Source organism: Eucalyptus grandis, chromosome 11 (genome assembly GCF_016545825.1).
Source record: "Eucalyptus grandis isolate ANBG69807.140 chromosome 11, ASM1654582v1, whole genome shotgun sequence".
NCBI classification, from domain to species: domain Eukaryota; kingdom Viridiplantae; phylum Streptophyta; class Magnoliopsida; order Myrtales; family Myrtaceae; genus Eucalyptus; species Eucalyptus grandis.
In genome coordinates this window covers 24414781-24435678 of record NC_052622.1, presented here as the reverse complement: position 1 = coordinate 24435678, position 20898 = coordinate 24414781, and the positions used below count along the sequence as shown (strand labels likewise).

At 42.1% G+C, this 20898-nt stretch overlaps 1 protein-coding gene across 2 annotated transcripts; it reads right to left on the bottom strand.

Moving 5' to 3' along the window:
• Nucleotides 1-12384: 12384 nt before the first annotated feature.
• LOC104425504 lies at nt 12385-20246 on the bottom strand. 2 transcript variants are annotated; one of them, XM_010038202.3, is made up of 8 exons: nt 19595-20246; nt 18444-18812; nt 18114-18373; nt 16635-16776; nt 16060-16431; nt 15839-15970; nt 15012-15140; nt 12385-14923 (listed from the first exon to the last, which is right to left on the bottom strand). In XM_010038202.3, the coding sequence occupies exons 1-8, from the start codon at nt 19733-19735 to the stop codon at nt 12635-12637; spliced, it is 3834 nt and encodes a 1277-aa protein (XP_010036504.2). In that variant the 5' UTR covers nt 19736-20246; the 3' UTR covers nt 12385-12634. The 2 variants fall into 2 exon arrangements, with proteins under 2 accessions (XP_010036504.2, XP_010036505.2); XM_010038203.3 differs by having other exon boundaries at nt 16635-16752.
• Nucleotides 20247-20898: the final 652 nt, after the last annotated feature.

Sequence of the window (20898 nt, the reverse complement as noted above, 5' to 3'; positions counted from 1 at the left end):
CGGGACGTTTCTAGTCCGAGTTGTTCAAGCTGCTGGGGTCGGAGCTGAACATGTCAATGAGTTTGCATCCCCAAACCGACGGTCAGACGGAGCGGGTTAATGCTCTCTTGAAGATCTACCTTCGACACTACATGAGCACAACACAAGCGAATTGGGCGAAGTTCATCGACGTAGCCCAATTCTCCTACAACTTGCAACGGAGCGAGTCAACCAGCCAGAGTCCGTTCGAGGTTGCAATTGGGCAGCAACCAAACACCCCGAGCACAATTGCTTCAGGTTACTAGGGGAGTAGTCCGCCCGCGTACAAGTTTGCCAAGAACATGTAAGAAGAAGCGAACTTGGCACGGGCGTGTCTACACAAAGCCTCCAAGCGCATGAAGAAATGGGCGGATAAGAAGCAACGGCACATGGAGTTCCAAGTTGGAGACCAAATGTTGGCCAAATTGCACGTGGTTTTCGGTACAAGGACATGCACAAGGGGTTGATCCGTCACTACGATGGGCCATTTCGAGTGCTACAACGGGTTTGAAAGGTCGCATACAAGCTAGAGCTACCACCAAAGCTAAAGGTGTCCGGTTTTCCATGTAAGTATGCTTAAACCCTTCCAAGTTGATGAGGAAGACATGGATCGAGGGGAGTCACAACGAGCGCCGCTCGGGGCAAAGATCTCGTACAATCAAGAAGTCAAGAGCATCTTGGCGGATCGAGTCATACAAAAGAGGTATTAAGTGGCCAAGCGTGAGTATATGATCCGATGGAAGGGTCTTCCGGAGAGTGAAGCCAATTGGGAGCCCAAGGAGAGTCTTTGGCAATTCAAGAAAGAGATCAAAGCATTTCACGCCGAAGACGCGACAAGGGTGTCGCCTAATTAGGTGGGGGAGAATGTCATGGCCCGAAAGAAAGCATGTCCAAGAGGTTTCCCTAGCACGGGCGTGACACATTAATGACCTTTGACTTATGTCCCCAAGACGTAGAGTATTCTCCTAGGGGCGGGCGATACTGTATTTGTATGCATACGTTATAAATGCGAGTAGCTAGTAGTTGGCAATAAATGCCGGTAGTTGGTAGATGAGGAGGTACAATCCCTACCGTTAGATCTAAGGGAGATCTATGGATACGATTTGCCTTATACTTGTATATAAAGGGGTCTCTTCCCTCATTGTAATTCATTCACAAGCAATACAAAAACCAGAGCTTCTCTCTCTAAGAGTTTATCTCTCTACATACGAGTCTTGTGAGTCGAGTGTGAAAGGCTGCTTAAGAGTAAAACCTTAAGGCCGCACGGGTAAGCCGAGTGATCGAGAGTTGATCGATCAGCCCGTGACACATGACTATAACTTTGTATCTTCATTTATGTTGATGATTGGTTATAACCTACCTCTATTATTTTGCCATTGAAAGCATCATTGGATTGTTGTTAGTGATATCACACTTGAATTTTTTGTTAAAGAAAGCCCTACACCAATGCTTATGTTTAGTTTGGAATAATACCTCAAAGCTTTCCTTTGTTAGCTGAGACCTATGTAGCACGGACACGGACACGAGACACGCGACACGACATGACACGACACAATACGCCGACACGTCATTTCTTAAAAATAGAGAATTTCGATACGTTCCGACACGTTATATATTAAATATATTTTTATATATAAATGCATAAATAAATAATAATAATAATAGCCTAGAATTAATTTACACAAAAAAATATTAAATAATATCATTCATTATTTTAATTTGTTACAATTATACATAAAACTTAGAGGAAAAAAACATTTTTTAAAGAAAAATGCTGAAATAATATTTTAAATTTATTTATTTATCACATATATAATTTTTTTATTACTTCTTTCATAGTAAAAGACTTTTAAAAAAACTAAAACAATTTTAAAAAAACAAAACTGAAAAAAAAAATTGACCCGTGTGTGTATATTTATAGCAATTTTATTGTTTCTTTTTTTTTTTTTTGGTTAAGGTAAGAAATATATTGATTTTGCAAAGAAAAACAAGTAAACGGGCCACGAGGCATCAAGAAATAAGCACTCTACAAGACAGTCCAAGAAGAGTGAAGGGGTGCCAAGGGACCAAAGGGAACAAAACAACCAACAAGCCGAGAGGCCGAACAACAAAGGGAAGAACTAAGACCTACAACCCTCTATTACAAGAAAATAGAAGGACTTAAGTCCCAACTCCGCTGCAGCCGTCTATTCTTCGGGATATCCACCACATGCTTGAATGTCATTGCTTTGTCTTTGACGGCCTTGCAAAGATGCATCTTCATCGCCGGGATAAAGAGGGCCTGATTTCTAAAAATCATATTGTTGCGTTCTTTCCATATGATATAACAAAGAGCACCATAGCTAAAACGAGCCGAGATTGATAGAATCCCCCACCCGAGAAACGATTGGAGGCCCAATCAAGATTTTCCCGCCACGATTTATTGCGCCAACGACATTAAACTTTGCAGCCCAATAGGAAGCAAGGTTACCTGGAACACGACAAGCAAAGAACAGATGATCCACGGAATCGGGTCTGCTCGAGCAAAACGGGCAAGAGGCTGCTGGAATCGCTGCCCAAGAGAGGAGCATAACTTGAGTAGGCAGCCTATTACGGGCAATAAGCCACAAATGGGTTTGGTACCTAGGCGGCATGGCTGTACTCCACACAAAAGAAGACCACGGCACCACATTTCCTTTCGGTCTAAAGAGGTCATACGCAGAAGCCGAAGAGAACCGCCCGAGGGATGACGAATCCATTGGAAGCAGTCCTCGAGCTGGGTAAGTTGAGGAAGAGGATCCCACCAATCAGCCATAATATTAATGACATACCACCCAAGAGGCGAAGAAAATGCATCAGCCACGGAAGCGTTCGAGGAATCCCGATCCGTATATTTGCTGGTTGGAGAAAAGGAGGTTAAGCGGGCCATTAAGGTGCCACGGATCAAACCAGAAAGAGACAGCTTTGCCATTGCCTATCTTCCATCTAAAATGTTGTTGATACATGCCACGATGGCGGAGGAGCCTTTTCCAGCCCAAGAACAAGAGGTGGGGGTCGGGGATATCCAAGTTCTTCCTCGATAAGAAGACGGCATGAACCCATTTACACCAAAGAGATTCTTTATCGAGAATAGCTTCCATATGTGCTTGAGCATAAGGGCTAGATTATTCTCCCCGAGCGTCCGAATCCCTAGCCCTCCCTCTCTTCTCGGGAGGCAAATGTCTTGCCACGACACTTTGGCCCCACCCGACCCAACGCCGGCCCTTTCCACAAAAATTGCCTACGATCTTCTCAATTCGATCCAACACAAAGCACGGGGCGGGAGAAAACGCTAGCCCAAAACACTTGAATGGAATGAAGCACAGACTTAATAAGCAAAATTCTACCCGCAAAGGATAGGAATCTATGAGTCCACGATTGAATCCGGGCTGTTATTGCATTAACCAACGTTACACAGTCAGCTTTCCCTAATCTTGTAGAAATGACAGGGACCCCCAGGTAGCGGAAAGGAAGAGAACCAACCTGGAAACCGAGAAGATTGACAATGCCATTCCGAAGACTAGTCGAGCCACCGGAGATGTACACTTCACTTTTGGTTAAATTTGGTATTAGACCACTCCAATTCGAAAAGGATTCAATTCCAGCTTTTAGAAGGCCAACCGAAGCCAAGGTGGCTTCGGAGAAGAGGAGTACATCGTCAGCGAAGAATAGGTGAGACATCTTCGTTGATTTGCATCTCCAGAAGAATCCGAAGTCAGACTGACTAGTCTTCGAATCCAAGATTCCCGTAAGTACCTCCATCACAAGCGTGAATAAATAAGGAGACATCGGATCGCCTTGACGAATTCCTCTCCCACTAGAAAAGAATCCATGGAGCTCCCCATTTAGACATATCGAAAACTTGGGGGATCGAACACAAGTCATAATTCGGTCTATAAGAATCTGCGGGAATCCGAAAGCTTGAAGGCATGTTTCGACAAATTCCCAGCTAACCGTGTCATACGCCTTCTTAAAGTCGACCTTGATTACACATTTAGCTCGATAAGGATCATGATGAAATCCACTAAAAAGCTCCCGAGTGAGTAAGATATTATCGCTAATATGTCTCCCTTGATGAATGCATTTTGGGGTAGGCTAATAATAGAGGGCGGGACCCGGGTCAAGCGATTAGCAATGAGCTTGGTTATACACTTGTAAATGGTATTGCAACAAGCAATAGGCCTGAAATCATTAACGAGGCATTGGGGATTTTGGGCACCAGAGAAATAATGGTAGTGTTGATTTGCTTCAAGAGTTCACCCGTCACAAAGAAGTCCTTTACTGCCATTATGACCGACTCACCAACAACATCCCAAGAGTGCTTAAAAAACTCCACATTGAACCCATCCGGCCCAGGGGCTTTACCGGGAGCAAGCGAGAATAGAGTATCACGCACTTCAAAGATCCGAGACAAAGGGGGCGAAAGAAGACATACCTGGTCCTCATTAAGAGAATGCTTAAGCACCGCTTGATTTCCTCCTTAACCGGGCGAACAGGGGTCGGCGAAGTAGCAAGGATAGATTGGAAGTGATGGACAAAAGTTCGCTGAATTTCCAGAGGATCAGAGGTAGAAACATCACCATTGGAGATCGACATAATTCTGTTTTGAAGATGGCGCTTGTTCACCATTTGGTGAAAGATTCTAGTATTAAGATCACCCTCTTTCAACCATCTCACTCTTGATTTTTGACGATAGAAGGATTCCTCCCGGAGGCGGAGGTCCGTAAATACCTGGATCTCGCTCCTTTTCTGTTTCCGCAAGAGCCACATTGAGAGGATTAACTTGCAACTCATCCTGCGTTGCTTGTAACACCCTTCTAGCCTCCGCAGTTCTTAAAGAAAGGTCGAAAATGATTCCCTATTAACTCGCTTTAGTTTGCATTTGAGAAGGCGAAGCTTAGAGTATAGAATAAACATAGGTGATCCATAGAATGGAGAATCCCAAGTTTCCACAACCATCCTAGCATAATCCGGATGAGTCATCCAAAAATTAAAGAACTTGAATGGCTTAGAAGTCTTGGGAGTTGGCATAACCTTTACAACCATAGGCGTATGATCGGAGATACCCGGCGCTAAAAAGGAGGCCTCCGAGAATGAGAACGCCGAATTCCAGCACCCGTTCACCAAAATCCTGTCTATCTTCCTTTGCTTTCTGTTGGTCCCCGACGAGGCAGCCCATGTATATCTATAACCGGTGAACCGCAAATCCTCAAGGCCAGCTTGGTTCAAACAATCACGGAATTCCTCAAAGGCCGGGATCCAGGCATTGGATCCTCCCATTCTATCCGAAGGATCCCGGATGGCATTGAAGTCTCCAGCAACAATCCAAGGTACCGACGAAAGAGTACCACTGGACTGAATAAGGTCTTCCCACAAATGACGTCTAGCAACAAAACCGTGCTCGGCATAAATGACCGAAAGGAACAGTAAAGACCCAGACGGTAACCACAAAGAACCTACCGTGGATTGCTTGAGACGAGGCGAGTTAATCAAAAAATCAACAACACGGGGATTCCATCCCACCCAAATCCTCCCTTTATGAGAGTGGCTATAGTTATAAACCCAACGCCAACCCGGCAACAAAATAGGAGAAACCGAACTAGAAGAAGCAACAGAGATCTTGGTCTCAACAATTCCAACACAGTAGAGATTATTGGACCTAACAAAATTTCTAACTTCGGCTTGCTTAACGGGGCTACCAAGGCCCCTAATATTCCAAACACCAAAATTCATAGTCAAAAAACAGAGAGAGAGGACCCTTACCGACGCCCGAAGGGCTTCCTCCCCGCTCGAGCCCTTCAAACGAAGCGGGAGTCTCAAGAGCAGCCTTTGGAATGGTCTTTCGATTAGGGGGGACTTTCGGTTTAGGATAAGGGTCATTCAAACATTCAGGCGCAACATTAACCGGGTCCTCCCCTTCACTGCTGCTACTACTAACAGCATTTGCCTCATCCTCAGATTCCTCTTCAGAGGATAGAGCTGCGGAGGCCTCCGCAGGATTGGGGATTACCAGAGCCATAGAACCAGTATTTTCTCCTTTGTTCGGGTTGTCATGATCATCAGAGGCAATCTGGATCGCCTGGTTTTCAATAGATGGAGCTTTAAGAACCGAGATAGGGGGGTTAACTACCGCCTTATCACTTTGGCCCACATTCAGCCTCTTCTTTCTATTGGAAACTTGCTTCCATCCATCATCCGATGGGGATGATGTAACCAGTCTATATCGGAGCCATAATAGGTGGTATATGATGATTCGAGTTACCGAAGCGTTCTGTATCGGTAGGCTCAACAAAGAGGGGGAATTGTAGCGGGGGTTTCGGAGGCATCTTAGGTACCTCCTTTGTTAAGCAATCATGCCCAAACACACAGCACTTAGCACATGAATTAGGCCTCCATTCATATAGGACAGCCACCGAAAAAGCTTTATCATCCACCAGTACCTCAACCTCCTCACATCTTTCCAGCTTTGCCGAGATCTCCACACATACCCTGGCGAAGGACAGGCGTTTCATCTTCTCTGTCAAGGGATCAACGTACAAGGGTCTCCCTATAGCACTTGCAATCTCACTTATACCAGGCGCCGACCAGTAGGCAAACGGGATATTCTTGAGGCGTATCCAAACTGGAACAAAGATTGCAGATCCTTCTTGAGTTCCATATCACGGTGCCATTGCTTCAAAGACCAAAGGTACTCTCGCCACCGTTATATGGCACTCATCAAGAATTCTTCTCCTAAATTCATCATCCGGAATGATGAAGAAGTAAAAACCATCGTCATTTGCCAGAACTTCAGCAAGGTGCGATCCCCAGGCGTGTTTCAGAGCAGTTTCTGTGATCTTGAACGGAATGTTCTTACCAACATAATACCCGACTAAACAGCTATCCCATTTAGGGTCACCCGCATGCTTAGCATTATCAGATAAACGGACAATCGATTTCCTACCCACAGAAATAGGTGGAGCAAAGTCCAGATCATAGCCCTTAGTAGATAGGCTCGCCACTTTCGCCCAAGAGCGATTCTGAGGAACGTTGGATCTGTTCCGACCAGCATTGGGACGTCTTGTGTCTCTGCCACGAGATACATAACGAACCCTGCTCCTACTACGTGCATTGGGAGCCTGAGGCTTCCCCTTTCCCCTACCAAGAGGATCCTCGCTTGTCGATGCCATAACAAAGAAGAACAAACCCGAAAATGCAGCAGAAACCAGCAATCGATCAACCAGACACAAAAATGCGGGCCATGGCACAGGGACAGCTTCAAGATATATCCTAAGAGGAAAGAGGCGAGGCTTACCTCAAAAGGATGCAATCAACAGAAGCCCGAATCAGTCCGCGCACTCAAGAAAGGAGGCGAAAATCGCACTGGGAACCCTAACGATCGAGCGCAGAGATCTCCTGATTCAAGCCATATCACGCGAAATGCTTCGGTGAGGATTCGAAGGGTGGAAAGGCGAGCCTTCCCTCCAAAAATCTCGCCCAATGGATGGCTGAATCGGCCGGGACAGCTTGAAGACCAGTTCGCGAGCTACAGTGAACCGGACGCCCAGTAGAGAGCGTGAAAGCTAAGCATAAGAGCAAACTTAGCCAAATATTGTTTCTTTTGTTACTTCTTTTGTGTATATTTATATTTTGACCCCTCAAATATTAGAAATTTTTAAAATTGACCCCGTGTGTGTTGGAATCGCGTGTTGGAATTCTGGACTCGCGTGTCGGAGCGTGTCGAAGAGAGTTGACCACGTGTCAGATTTTTCAACACTCATTGACCGCGTGTCGGGACGTGTCAAAACGTGTCGGACATGTGTCGGAGTGTCGAACACGACACGAAGGCTTCCGGAGAGTGTCCGTACTACATAGGCTGAGATAGCCCCTATTCGATAATTCTAAAATCAGTCATGTTGGCCCTCCTTGTTATCTATCACAATTGCTTCTACAACTTATATCCTTTATAGTTCTTTGAGTTTGCATGGCACACATTCTATGTTTAGTATATGGCATCAACTCAATTGATGCAAGAACAAGTCCCACAATAATTCAAACAAATAAGTACTTGTAAGCAAAAATACAAAGCCAAGAGTTGATAGTGACATTACCTTTTGTTAGTTGCTTATGAATGCTTGACCTCCTTCATTAGTTATCTCAAGGTCAGCTATTACTTTTTTTGAAGAACCAAGACCAAGTGTTATTGCTATCTATCTTAACAACAGCCCAAGCTATTAAAAAACATTTGGTCATTGGTATCTCTTCAAACGGTAGCCAACAACTCTCCTTTGCATTAACTCTTCAAAAAACATCTATCTAATCCTACAACTCTTTTGTAACTAGCAAAAATCCCCGTCAACATTCCACAATCAAGCAATGGCATCTCCACAACCACCACATATACTTTACTGGATGAGTTTTGAAGCCTATATTTGAAAGTATAATCCCAAATATGAATATATTATTTCTTGTACCGACCTATTGTGTACTCATCATCTTTTACTTGGTTTTTTTGCATTTATTTCTTGATACATTAACCCCTTCTTGCTTCTTTACTAACTGTTTTAATAGAGGACTCTTGATCTCAAGCATGACTTTGATTGTGTTAAAGAAGTGCTTCGACAACCAAGCATGTGTTATCCTTTTATGTCAAATATAATGGAATAAATGCATTCCTCATAAAAGGACCTAATTTGAAATGGCCCGCTCTTCTTACTTATCATGCCATAGATCCTCCACGAACAATTTCATTAGGACACTTAATTCTCACAAATTTCTTCGTATTTATAATAAATTCAACACTCTCTGTTTATTAATGGAATTCTTGACAATAATTTCTTTAAACTATTTCATATCATCAAAATTTATACATATAGACAAAATAGGACATGCAACAGTCGGATCATGGGAAAAATACTTGTTTTTCCTTCAACGCAAAACTACTTCATTATCTTCAAGCTTATTCTTGGAACTAGCACTCTTATTTTTATTGTCACTTTCTTTGTTTAGTTTGATGACCATCAGCTGGAGTAGTTGAAATTCATGTGATTCTTCAAATATTATAAATTTACATATCACAAATTCCTTTTACCTTTGCCTTGACTATGCAAGTTCATCATTATCATCATCATCACTTGGGAAAATTATATTTGCCAAAACTTCATCATCTAGTTCACTAGATAGAGCAGTTTTTCAATCTAATCAAGTCAATTCTTCATTGCCTATGTCTTCATTGGGGACTTCGGGACATCTCCCCCTTTGATGAACTCTCTTTATATGACTTGCATATCTCTTCTCCTTCTCATGCCTCTCTTGTTATCCTTCATCTAGAATAGATTCATCCCCAACCTAAGTACTAGGTTCAATATCATTTCTTACTTCTATATGAATGCTCTTATCATCTTCATCATCATTGTAATACTCAATATACACTTTAGCTTTCTTGCCATAAAGATAATATCTTCAACACCATTATCATTGCTAAAGTATCTCAAATTGTCCTTCAAACTCTTTTTAGGGACACAATAATGCAATTTTTATACTAAAGTATAATATCTTCAAAACCATTATCATTGCTAAAGTATCTCAAATTGTCCTTCAAACTCTTTTTAGGGACACAATAATGCAATTTTTATACTTTACATCCTAAATAATGCACCATGTCCCTCACAAATTCAATTTATGATGGCATCCTCACATCGAAGAAAATAGTATCTTCAATTCCACTAGTATATTCCCACTCTTTGGTACCAATAATAAATTCCCCACTATAGCAAACGATGATGGCACAAGATTGTCTCCCATGTTAACGTTGCACCCAAGAAAAAAATTAATTGACTTTTGGGATCACTATATAGAAAGGACAATAACTTCATATGGAGGTCTCCATAATCGTAACTAATTGATTGAAAAATACTTAGCGATTGTTGTTTAGTGGGAAAAAAAAAGCAATAAAGTTAGCATTGAATTGATTAAATAAATTGAGATCCCCACAATCACAACTTCACTATTTTGCATTCCTTCTCTAGTATCATTGTTCCCATGGTTGCACCAAGCCCTAATTTTACCCTAATTTTTCCCTCTGAGCCCTGATTTCTCCTACCCATTTAGTCAGGGAGAGAAATGACAAACTTGAAAGAGTGAGGGTTATAGACATAGCATGGAAGCATCGATGACCGAGTGAACGATAGTGAGTGAACGACGAGGAGGAGTTCGTAGGCCTAAACAATGGTGACCCAATGTTGTTTGATCCTTCCGATGCGACGGGGTTTTGCATTGAAATGGTGCAACATTGTTTTGGTTGAACAAGCCACATAAGATCGTGCGACATCATTTTGGACGTCCCCATGAATTGGATTAAAAAACTCTACCAAGTCAAATAAAAAAGATTAATTATAAAGGTCACGTCATCAATTCAATTGGAATTTCTCACAAGATGCACTTAAATGACCATTTTCTCTAATTTGGCACTTCATTGACCTTTTTATTTTTGACCACATCTATTTTTCTATTCTCAAAACCAAGTCTGAAATAGAAATCTATTTAACAACGTAATTTTATTTTTCTATTTCTAGAACAAAATTTTGGTTCAGAAATAAGTTTAAAACAAGAATGAAAGTTCTACTTTTCTATTTCTAGAACAAAAATGAGAAATAAAAACTATTTTCATCGCTCACCTTCGCTACTAGCCGGCCACCACCCGTTATCACTTGCCATCCATTGACGGCCATCGCATCCACCCGCCTCCTGCTACAACCCACCAACCGCTCGGAGAAAAGAAATGTTTTGTCATTATTAAATGCGTAATTTTTCTTGGGAATAAAATTATAAAAATCTATTTCTAAGTGTCTAGACAAAATTGTTATCATTCGCATACTAAATGAGCTAATACTAAATGAGCTGGCAAAAACTTTTAATATTAAAGTGAGTGTTGTATACAACTGTTGGCACTTCTACTATCTTTCTCCCATATTTGGTGAATATTGAGTTGCCTAAGATTCACCATGAAAGAAGAAATTGGAGAATCATTGCAAATGAGAATCGAAGAGCTCCCTGAAATGGAAAGAGCCTTCGTTCATCTAGATTACGAGTGGGAGCACAAGGCAGCGCATTCTGTGCTCAGCAGACTCCCAAATAACCAGCATTGACAACTCCTACGACGAACTGATCTTCCAATCATTTGCATTCTCTAGCACTAGGATAAACTTCAGAGTTAGGTCATACGTATGCTGAGGACAGAAGGAAGAACCGTTTGGCCGAGCTAATATATTAAGTCGGCATTTTGCTGTGCGGTGAATGGAAACTTTCCGTCTTATTCGTTGCAAAAATGGTGCGTTATGGTACTTTTAACTACGTGAATCTTAAGCTGTGTCCGATATTCTACCAACCCACAAAGCGCACGAAAACATACTTGATGAGAAAAGCGTGATTAACACAAGATGTAAGAGTAACTTCGTAAAGGGGGATGAAGTAAGCTGTGGACGGATTATCGGGGGTTTAATAAAACTTAATACACTGAACAACGCCTGCTCTTTAGGCATCCGCAGGATACCATCAGCGATGTTCTTTCTTCATGGATATATGAAAGGTGTCGAATGTGTATGCTGTCTTTACCGATGCCCAGCATGTGATTAGAACTGTTAATAGGAACGGGCCGGATTCTCGTAATGGTTGAACAGTTTGCAGACACCTCCGTTGCCCAGCAAGTATAAAAGAGAATAATCTAGCAAAGCCGTCGCACCTGGTGCTTCAAAAGGGAACGATTGGTTTCAGCAAAATTCAAGATCATATGTCATTGTTGATTTTCAGGCTGTTGAATGAGGGACTTATCCACACCGTCATTTGTCCTGACGACAGATTTATACCGTGAAGGAGCAAAGAAAGAGAACCAATGATGCCAGTGCCCCTGGAAGTCTCGAGACCAAGGGTAGACAGTTGTAAAGCCTTGAATGAGTGTATGCCTAGACATAGTTCTTGCTGGTTAGATACCAAGGATAGACTGCTAACACTGGTAGAGAACGCTGAATTAATCAGACTGAAAATAATATCAGGTACATAGCAAAAGAGTCTTCACTCATTTTCTGATAATCACTGATGACTCATGACTTGCATGTACATGTGAATCTTTGTATTAGGTTTCATTTTCATGAGAGGGATCTTTTGGCATGGCTCCCAGAGAAAATCAGTTCTCAGGAGGAGATTTTGTATGTCATTCTTCTTCCTATACAGCAAACAGGTACCGTCTTCCTCATCAATATTACCCCTCCGGAAGCCAAAATAGTAGAATTTTATCTTGAGCCAATGCGCCAAGATGTAACGTCATGAGAAGAAACAGATCTAAAATTCATGAAGAGACAAATCTGAAACTCATACAGAGAAACCTGCTATGCTGATTGCTTGGCAAGCTCGAGATGTTTTCTCTCTTCATATATGGGGGAAAATCGAAAGGAGATAAAATAAACTCAACTCAAAAAGTGGATTGTATTCGAAAATTGTGACATTCAATTGGAAATTATTGAGCACAAAAAAAAAATACCATAAAATACTCAGACTTCTATGACCAAACAAGAAGATATGGACTGAATTCTCACACGACCACCACACACCACCTCTGCACACTTTAATATAATGAGAACCTTATTCCATTGCTAGCCGCAAACAAATTGTACTCCTCAATAGTAGTTTCTTTTTTGTTGCAAGCGGCATTAATTTCCGCAGGATCAGTCGAAACTTTTGTAGGAATATTTCCGTCCACCCCTACATCAGGCCCGACATTTGGATTCGATATGTTTGAAAGAGCCACCGGGCCTCCAAAATGGAACAGGGAAAAGCCTGAGTCCTCAGGGCACACCTTAGCTGAAGAATTTCTCTGCCCACTTTCCCCACACTGCGTTGGCTCTGCAGATCTTGGTCCTGTTTGAACAGTCTTCTCTTTGTTGCCCTCATTCACGTCCTTCACACTAACACTTTGCTTGGGAACGCGATTTCTCTCCTCTGGGTAGTAACTGTTGGCTTTAACAGCAGGCTGATAGACGGGAACTGGACTAGCATTAGGTACAGCAGTTAAGTGCGACATGGCATCATACCCCATGCAGAAGCCAGAATTTCCATCTAGACCATACCCCAAATGACCAGTGTACAGATAACTACTTGGATGTGCATATGGCACTAGCCCATTAGTGTGGACTGCTGGCCACGGAACTAGATTTTGGGGGTAATAACCAATGGGTGCAGGACCCTGAAACATCTGGAAGTACAAATTCTGACTGTGCATTTGGGGAAGCGTTCCTCGATGCTCAGAAGCTAGACAAAGGTTCCCATTCATATCATTTGAGGAGTGGGGAGTTTTAATTGGTGTATAAGAAGAAACACTAGTTCCCATGCTTTTAAGTGGAAACCCAAAAACTGGTTGTCCACCCTGCACCTCCTTTCTATCCTCAACCTCTTTTGCCTCCACCTCGACTTTACAACATTCAGAACGGCCATCACAGGTTAAGGCTTCTCTTCTATCTGAATGTGGAAAGACATCCTCTGAATCTGATGTAGATGAAGATTCTATATTTCCATGGTTTGAGGATGCATTGCTGTCTACCTCACTGAGGCATGATGAGCAGTTATCGGAATTGGAAGTGGTACTTGTAACAATATCACTTGTCCCGTTACTGGTACCATTTGCAAGACATGACCCAACTTCCTCATCAGTGGCTTCTCTTGAGTGGTAAGTATCTGCTGCACTAGCATTGGGTCGGCTTTCGCATGCTTCATCAGCGCCACTGCCAGAATCAGTAAAATCTTTCAGATTGTAAACTTTCTGATAATTTCCAATAGAATCTCGACTATCTTCGCTTGAACACAACTCAACAGCCGACTTAACATCACCAGACTCCTTGCCTTGTATGCTTAAACTAGAGGCGAATAAGGTAACATCAGAATCAGAGTTGCTCCGAGGGTACTTCTGCGATTCCATGGGCTCCCAGACTTTCCTGGAATGGACCATGTCCCTGCTAGTAATGCTGCTACCATTTATTCTGCTTTTTAGTCTTCCAACACTATGAGCATAATCCACTTGATTATACTTACTGTTGCGATGAAAATTCTTTGATACATCAAATGCTGATTCTGAACTGGTCCCAAATTTTCCCTCACGAGCTACTCTGGACCCAGCAAAATGTGGACCAACCTTTCCTCGCTGACAGTTGATCTCGTTGCAACTGCATGAATGGATATCATATCTGTCATTCATCCTGATTTTGGGAGACTGAAACTTCTCGCAGTATTTGGCACCAGAATTTCTAGAATTTGATTTCTGTGAGTTCGTTCTTGTCTGCCTAATCCACCCATTCATGCCCCTGGAATGAAATTCAAAATTATCATTATAATATCTTGACTCAGAACGATTACCCACAGCACTACTTTCCGAAACAACAGTGGGTCTACGTCTGTCAGACCATCTAAACAATTGATCCTGTAATCCTTCTTTCTGAAACTTTGGTCTTCTCTGGGAAATTTTGGAAATCTCTGTCGTAAAAGAACCGGCCACATCTTTCACATCAGCAAAATCCACCTCTGAACTCTCATTAAATGAATTTTCTACACTACTGGAGAATGTTTCGTCTTCTATATCCAAAGATGCAGACTTGGAAGTGAATACATCACCAGTGTCATAAACTGAATCGCCACAGCTAGCAGTCTCGTTTGGCTCCTCAGTGACACCTGGTCTTGGTTCATCCTTCAGGTCATATGAAGCAGGAAGAATATCATCCAACATGTCTTTTTTCTCTCTATCTCCTTCTTTTCCTTTCAACCTCTCTTTTCTCCTAAGCTTTTTTTCTCTTTCCTTTGTTCTTTTCCTCTCCTTGCGCTCCTCTTCTTCACGCTTCTCCTTCTCTTCTTCTTCCAGAAGTTTCATCTGCATAGTTATTTTGATCTGTGTTCATGGTACTTAAAAGAGAACAAAAATATTCAATGCAAAGGACTTTCTTTAGAAAAGTGCAGACCTGCTTTTCTAATGTGATAATTTCTTTGCAAGCAATATGCACACGTTCTTCCAGCAACTTCAACGCAAGACAGACAAAAATGCTGTGTGCATTTTGCCGTGCCGTCCCCTCTCTAAAAGCCTTCTCAACCTGAAAAGCATATCACAACAAGTCAGATGAGATCCTGAATTCAAACTGGACCAAAACAAGGTTTCACCAAAATTGATTGACCAAGTATAATCATCTTTGATAGATCTATTCTATGTGGTGGGACATTCCCTGATGATCCGTAATTCAAGTGTCTAAATTAAACTTCAACACCTCAAAACCAACCACTTGATGAAGAACTTCCATTGCCCTCTCATATGCATCTTATTATCATCTCAACCCGGTCTACATTATTCTTACTTCTCTACTTGAGAAATGGCATCAACATAATTATGAAAGTACTTATGTTGTGTTCCAATTTAAGGAAACATTCAACAATACTCATAAATCAGGCCAAAACAACTCAGCTTGTAGCAAAGGACATTACACTTAGTAACCATATCTATGTAAAAGTAATTAAAATGGCTCTGCGGCAACAGAGCCCGAACTATTAATTATGGAACTTAATGTCCAAATTTGAGCAATACCATCGAGTTAGAAATCTTGACTGCGAACATACAATTAAGCTAATTTGAATCTCCTCTTTATGACCGATATTATCCACCAAGCAGTCAACGACACTCAAGGGAACAGAAATAAATTCCGATAAGCAAGATGCAGTAGAACTCGGAATAGACGTTTGACACGTAGAAAAGATTGCCATGTAAGTAAGACAGCAATTTGAAAAAAATTTAACATGCCTGCTCCTTGAAAATAACAATTGCAGCATCCAGAAGAAACTCTCGAGCAAGTTCAGGACTCTTTGCATGCTTCTGAGGACGTGAGCATTCTCCATCAAGGTCATTCCTATCCTTGTCCACAGAATCATCATCCTGAAAGCATACGTACAGTTGAGTCAAGCTCCAGAGCCATGCCTATCATATATTTGAACATAAGCTTTATGGCTCAAAACTTCAACTACCTCTTCTTCCTCAGCATCTTCGGCATGTTCAAAAAACCCTTTAATGCTCTCCCCTGTTGTAATTGTCACGAAACCATTGCCAACTACAAGCCTACTATGCACACATGGTCGACTCTTTAAAGGGTGAGCTTTAACAGATATGTCAGTAGATCGGCCATCATGTTTCCAAGCTCTCAGAGTGATAAAGTAAGCGGTTGAACTATTAAGTTTAAGGCCAGTGACCTGCACACTGTCACTCAGGCCAACATCTTCAAATTCCACAATGTCAGACTTCCCTTCTCCCGTTCCAATTGCCCATTCAAAATGATGATATAACCCCACGGAGTCCACAAATGTTTGGTGCCAATCAGCATGAACAGTGTCATCAGATACCTGAGAGAAACAGCCAAAGCATAATTGTCAAAGCTGATTACACTAATCCAAAGTCTCATGAAAGATCCAGCTTCTTTACTTTTCGATTGAATGGAACATTATCAGAACTAGTCGTCTCTTTTTAATGATTCACCACAATCCAGATAAGGGGACTAGAAGCCATTATCAAATAAAACAAATGAAGAGGATAGGAAATCACAAACCTCGTATTGAAAGGCTGTATCTGCAGCGCAGAAACATCTAGTACATCGAGGTTCTTTACGCATCCGCTTGAGCTCCTTTAGCTCCTTAAACTCACGAATGACATTCCTTCTGCAATCTCTGCAAAACCTCTTGCTGTCAAACCTGTACATCCATGCCAAACTTCAACATTACACGACTTTAAGTACTATATATCTGCAATAAATGTAAATCACGGGAAAAAACCTATATAAAAATAAATCTTCCATGGAGAAAAGATCTAATCAAGTTCCTATTATTCACACTCTGAATTAATAATACTCTCATAGTAAGTTCTGTTCCTCAAGAACTTCCTTTGTGTTGTTATAAAACGATTAAGCAGAATAGCCATTTCTCTAGACCAAGAACATAGGTCTACAATTACATTTTGCAATTACCAATCCTTAGATAAATTATCTAAGTCTTTTGCAGGGCAACATGGAGAGGAAAAAAAATGTTTACATCTCTCCTAACACCAGTCTATGAAGCACGAAGAAGACAAAGATCAAGACAAAGAAAGTGAAATTCAGTGAGATAATTTTGGATACAGCCAGGTAATCCCAGACAAAGGCAATGACAAGAATTTTCTCTCTCTACAGTGGAAGTACTGGCCCACCAATTATAATGGAACAGGTAACAAAAGAACAAAGACAAGAGAAAGTCATAGGTTATACACACCACTACAGCATGTATCACAAATCCTGAAATCTCCCATTACTTTTGTTCAAAAAGGTTTGAGAGACTGGATTCAAAACCCAGATCACTGACTCCTCCCACAATGCCCCCCACCTCAAGAAATATCCCTGGGGCTCAAGCACTCAAGCCAACCTACCCACAGGGCATCTAATGCTTCCCCATTCCAGACTCACCCTTTTAAAGGTAGAACAGATAGCACATGAAATCTCATTTACAGCACCAGATTCATTCATAAACACAAGTTCATGACATTGAGATCTTAAAAAAACACTTAACGTTGTGACCCTACAGCTACTCCAACAATTTACAGCATTCCTAGGCCCCTTCACTTGGATGCACTCTCAGATCTCAGTTGTCAGTTTTCGCAATATATTTAGAGCAACACCAACCCCCCCACCACCAAAAAAAAAAAAAAATACCACGGTGAAAAAGTTATACAGGATAAGGCCACAGAAAAATTAAAAGTACATCTCTTATTAAAAAAAAAAAAGCGTTCATAATTATGTGTTGACAGCACGACTTTGACTTGTAATTGTCAGTTTTGGAAACACAATCAGGACAAAATTTATTCTAATTAGTAGAAGAACTGGATCTTCTCAAAATTAAGCTTCTTATCTCCATTCATAGCTATTGCTAAGATAACCACCTTTTTAATCAGCATAAGGATATCTCAGCTCTTATCCAGACCCCTCATCAACACCCATAGTTCTCCTGCTAATACCCACTCATTTTGACTGCATGTTGTGTATAAAGGAGGAACCACACACCTGTACATTAGCCTCTCAATAAAATCCTCTTCCTTCATCCTCAAGAGAGACTGCCTCGTCTCTTCACCCAGAGCCGACCAGAAGTCCACCAGTGTCTCACAAGAAAGTCGGGCTGTATGCAATGCACATGTTTCTCTCATCCCATGTCCTCGGCCATAATTTGTCGTATTTTGGCTTATCCAACCCCTACCTCCCCCACCACATGCATCAGGATAAAGTAATTCACGTTCCCGTTCTCTTGCACGTGCACTGTCAAATACCTGATTCAAGCAAGTTATCAGCAAATGATAACAAGAAATTGATAATATGGTCATACAGTATTGCACTTACAATTTGGAGCCCCTTCAAAGATTTTGAAAACAAATAGCCATCTAGAATGGTCAATGACCCATCACGTGTTGTGGTTAGACCACCCCAAGGATGCACAGAAGGATCTTGAATCTCTTCCTGACACCTATTAGTCACACTCAATCCACCCTCATCGTGAGATTTCAAGGAGGCTGCACTATTATCAGTAAGGTGCCCAACTGCTCCCTCCTGCTGGAAAGACTTCCCATACATGACAATTTGTAGAAACCCTTCAAGTAGCAAGCCATTGCAACGAGAACAGTACATGTTCTTACGAGCCTGCTCGAAAAGGGTCTGCTTATCAATCCTCAGGAGCTTTTGCCTCGCCTGTGGGGACAGCTCACTCCAGAACTACAAGAAATATTTCAGGTCTCCCTCTTAGTAATAAGTCAATACACGTCGACTTTTCAAAAGAAATCCATCTAGCAAAAGCCAAACAAAAAAAGGGATGGAGGAGAGTAATAGGGACATGATTATACAAACCCTTATTATAATAACCTACATAGTGATTTAAGTTTCTTGGTAAACAGTTTGATAGGCACACAAGAAAGAAAACTGCATATGAAGTTGACATCTAAAATTCTCATTCTTATAAACTATCATGACTATTTTAGTTTCTTCCGCATGTTTATTGCACTTTAGACAGTATCATCGCCATAGATTTAAGGTGATATTCTTTTATTCTTTAGTCACTCAGGACCCTAAACCGAAAAAAAAGAGTCACCGCAGACGGGAACTTTGCATGACTGTCCTCATAATCACATCCGCAACGTTGAGAAGCTCCGAGACCTTGCAGCCTGTAGTCGATACACGAGACTACTGCAACGGACACCGGCTTACAAAATAAATTGCATACCAACTATACATTCCTATAATGCTAATACTAAATTGTTACTGCATCATGTACATGCCCGATCGTCATTAAAATCCAGAAGTATGCCCAGTAGAGACAGCATTCAAAGAGGATCCGGTATCCCAATCAACTGAATACCAATCGAAGCTAGTACAAGCTCAATCCACATTCATTCGACGGACAATCCAATTCACACAGATCAACACAACAATCCAAAATCCAATCCAACGAATTGACCGTCCCCCCAACCAAGGGAAAAATCCGGCCGCGAGCCCTCTACCTTCTGGAGGTGACCGTAGCTCACGTCGTCGTGCTGCTTGGACCAGAACCCCTTGCCCCCTGCCGAAGCCACCGAGCACAACGGTGGCGGCGCTGGGGATGCATTACCGGATTGGTCATTCCTCTCGGTCAATCCCGGCATCGTCTCTCCGCCTCGAAATCTCAATACCCTGCGCCCAGACGACGGCAATCCGTCCCCATCCCCCGGCGGGGCAGCGGAAAGGCCCGAGATTTCGCCTCCGCGCGAATCTAATCTATAGCAGCCCCCCGCCCACTCTCGATTCCGATTGCTCGATCGCAATCCACCACAAGTCCAATCTAATTAATAAAAAAAGGATTAAAAAAATGAAAAAAACAAAATCTCAATCTCAATCTCAATCGGCAATCGCGACGGCCGGAGCGCGGCCGGGATCGCAGATCGGCGGAACGGATTGGAATCGGCGGAGCCGCGGCGGATTTGGGGGGGAAAGAGGGATTTCTCTCCTTTCGTGGGGGTGGGAGAGCTCGGAGAGGGAGGGGATCAGAGCGTTTCGGGCTGGAATGCAGGGTTTTGGTTCGACGATGAGATTTGGTTCTCCGCTTATATAATGCAACCCAAAAAGAGAGAATGTCTAGAGAGAGAGAGAGAGAAGGAAGAGAGAGAGAGAGCGGTCTGAGGTAACAGAAAAAATGGGTGAGGCCAGGGTAAAGGAGGGGGAGGGAGAGCCCGCCCCTGTCAAAAAAAAAAAATGAAAGATTGAACATCAAAATGGAAGGTGATTATGGCACATTAGTGTTGCCATTGTGTTGGTATGTGGTCATGCAGGAATTAGGGTCATTTGGGGGGTGATGTTTTTCTTCCTTTTTTCTTCTTTTTTCTTTTCTTTGGAGTGAAGGGGTCGGGGCCCCGGTCGCCCGGTCGCGGCCTTTCTTTATTTGGCCCGCCCCTTCTATAAGGGAGGGGTTGCCTATGCAAGAGAGAAACGCCGCCGAGTCGGACGAATCCGGTTCGGGTTGGAATTGATCGAGATTTTCATGTAGAATCGCGATGATCGGGGTAAAATATCCGATATGATGGGGAAATTCGTGGGATTCGCCGGGATTGCATTTATTAAGCTACGGCTTTTGGCACAATGAAAGTGGTTTTTGCTTGGCTTATGGTTATGAATGATGAGAAAATATGACATTGGAAAGAAAATGCCTGCAGGTCCATTTTGATTGCATTTATGAATCACAACTTTTGACATGACAAAAGTAATTTGTTGGCTAGCAATTAATAAAATCAGATTCGATGAGAAAACGTCCATGGGCTCATTTTAATTACAT

Excerpts from the sequence above, each read along its gene's own strand:
- LOC104425504 (XM_010038202.3), bottom strand. The coding sequence starts at position 19,735 with ATGCCGGGATTGACCGAGAGGAATGACCAATCCGGTAATGCATCCCCA. Across the intron at positions 18,374-18,443 it reads CTTTGAAGGGGCTCCAAATT|GTATTTGACAGTGCACGTGC; the intron begins GTAAGTGCAATA and ends TGCTTGAATCAG. Across the intron at positions 16,432-16,634 it reads ATACAGCCTTTCAATACGAG|GTATCTGATGACACTGTTCA; the intron begins GTTTGTGATTTC and ends TGTTTCTCTCAG.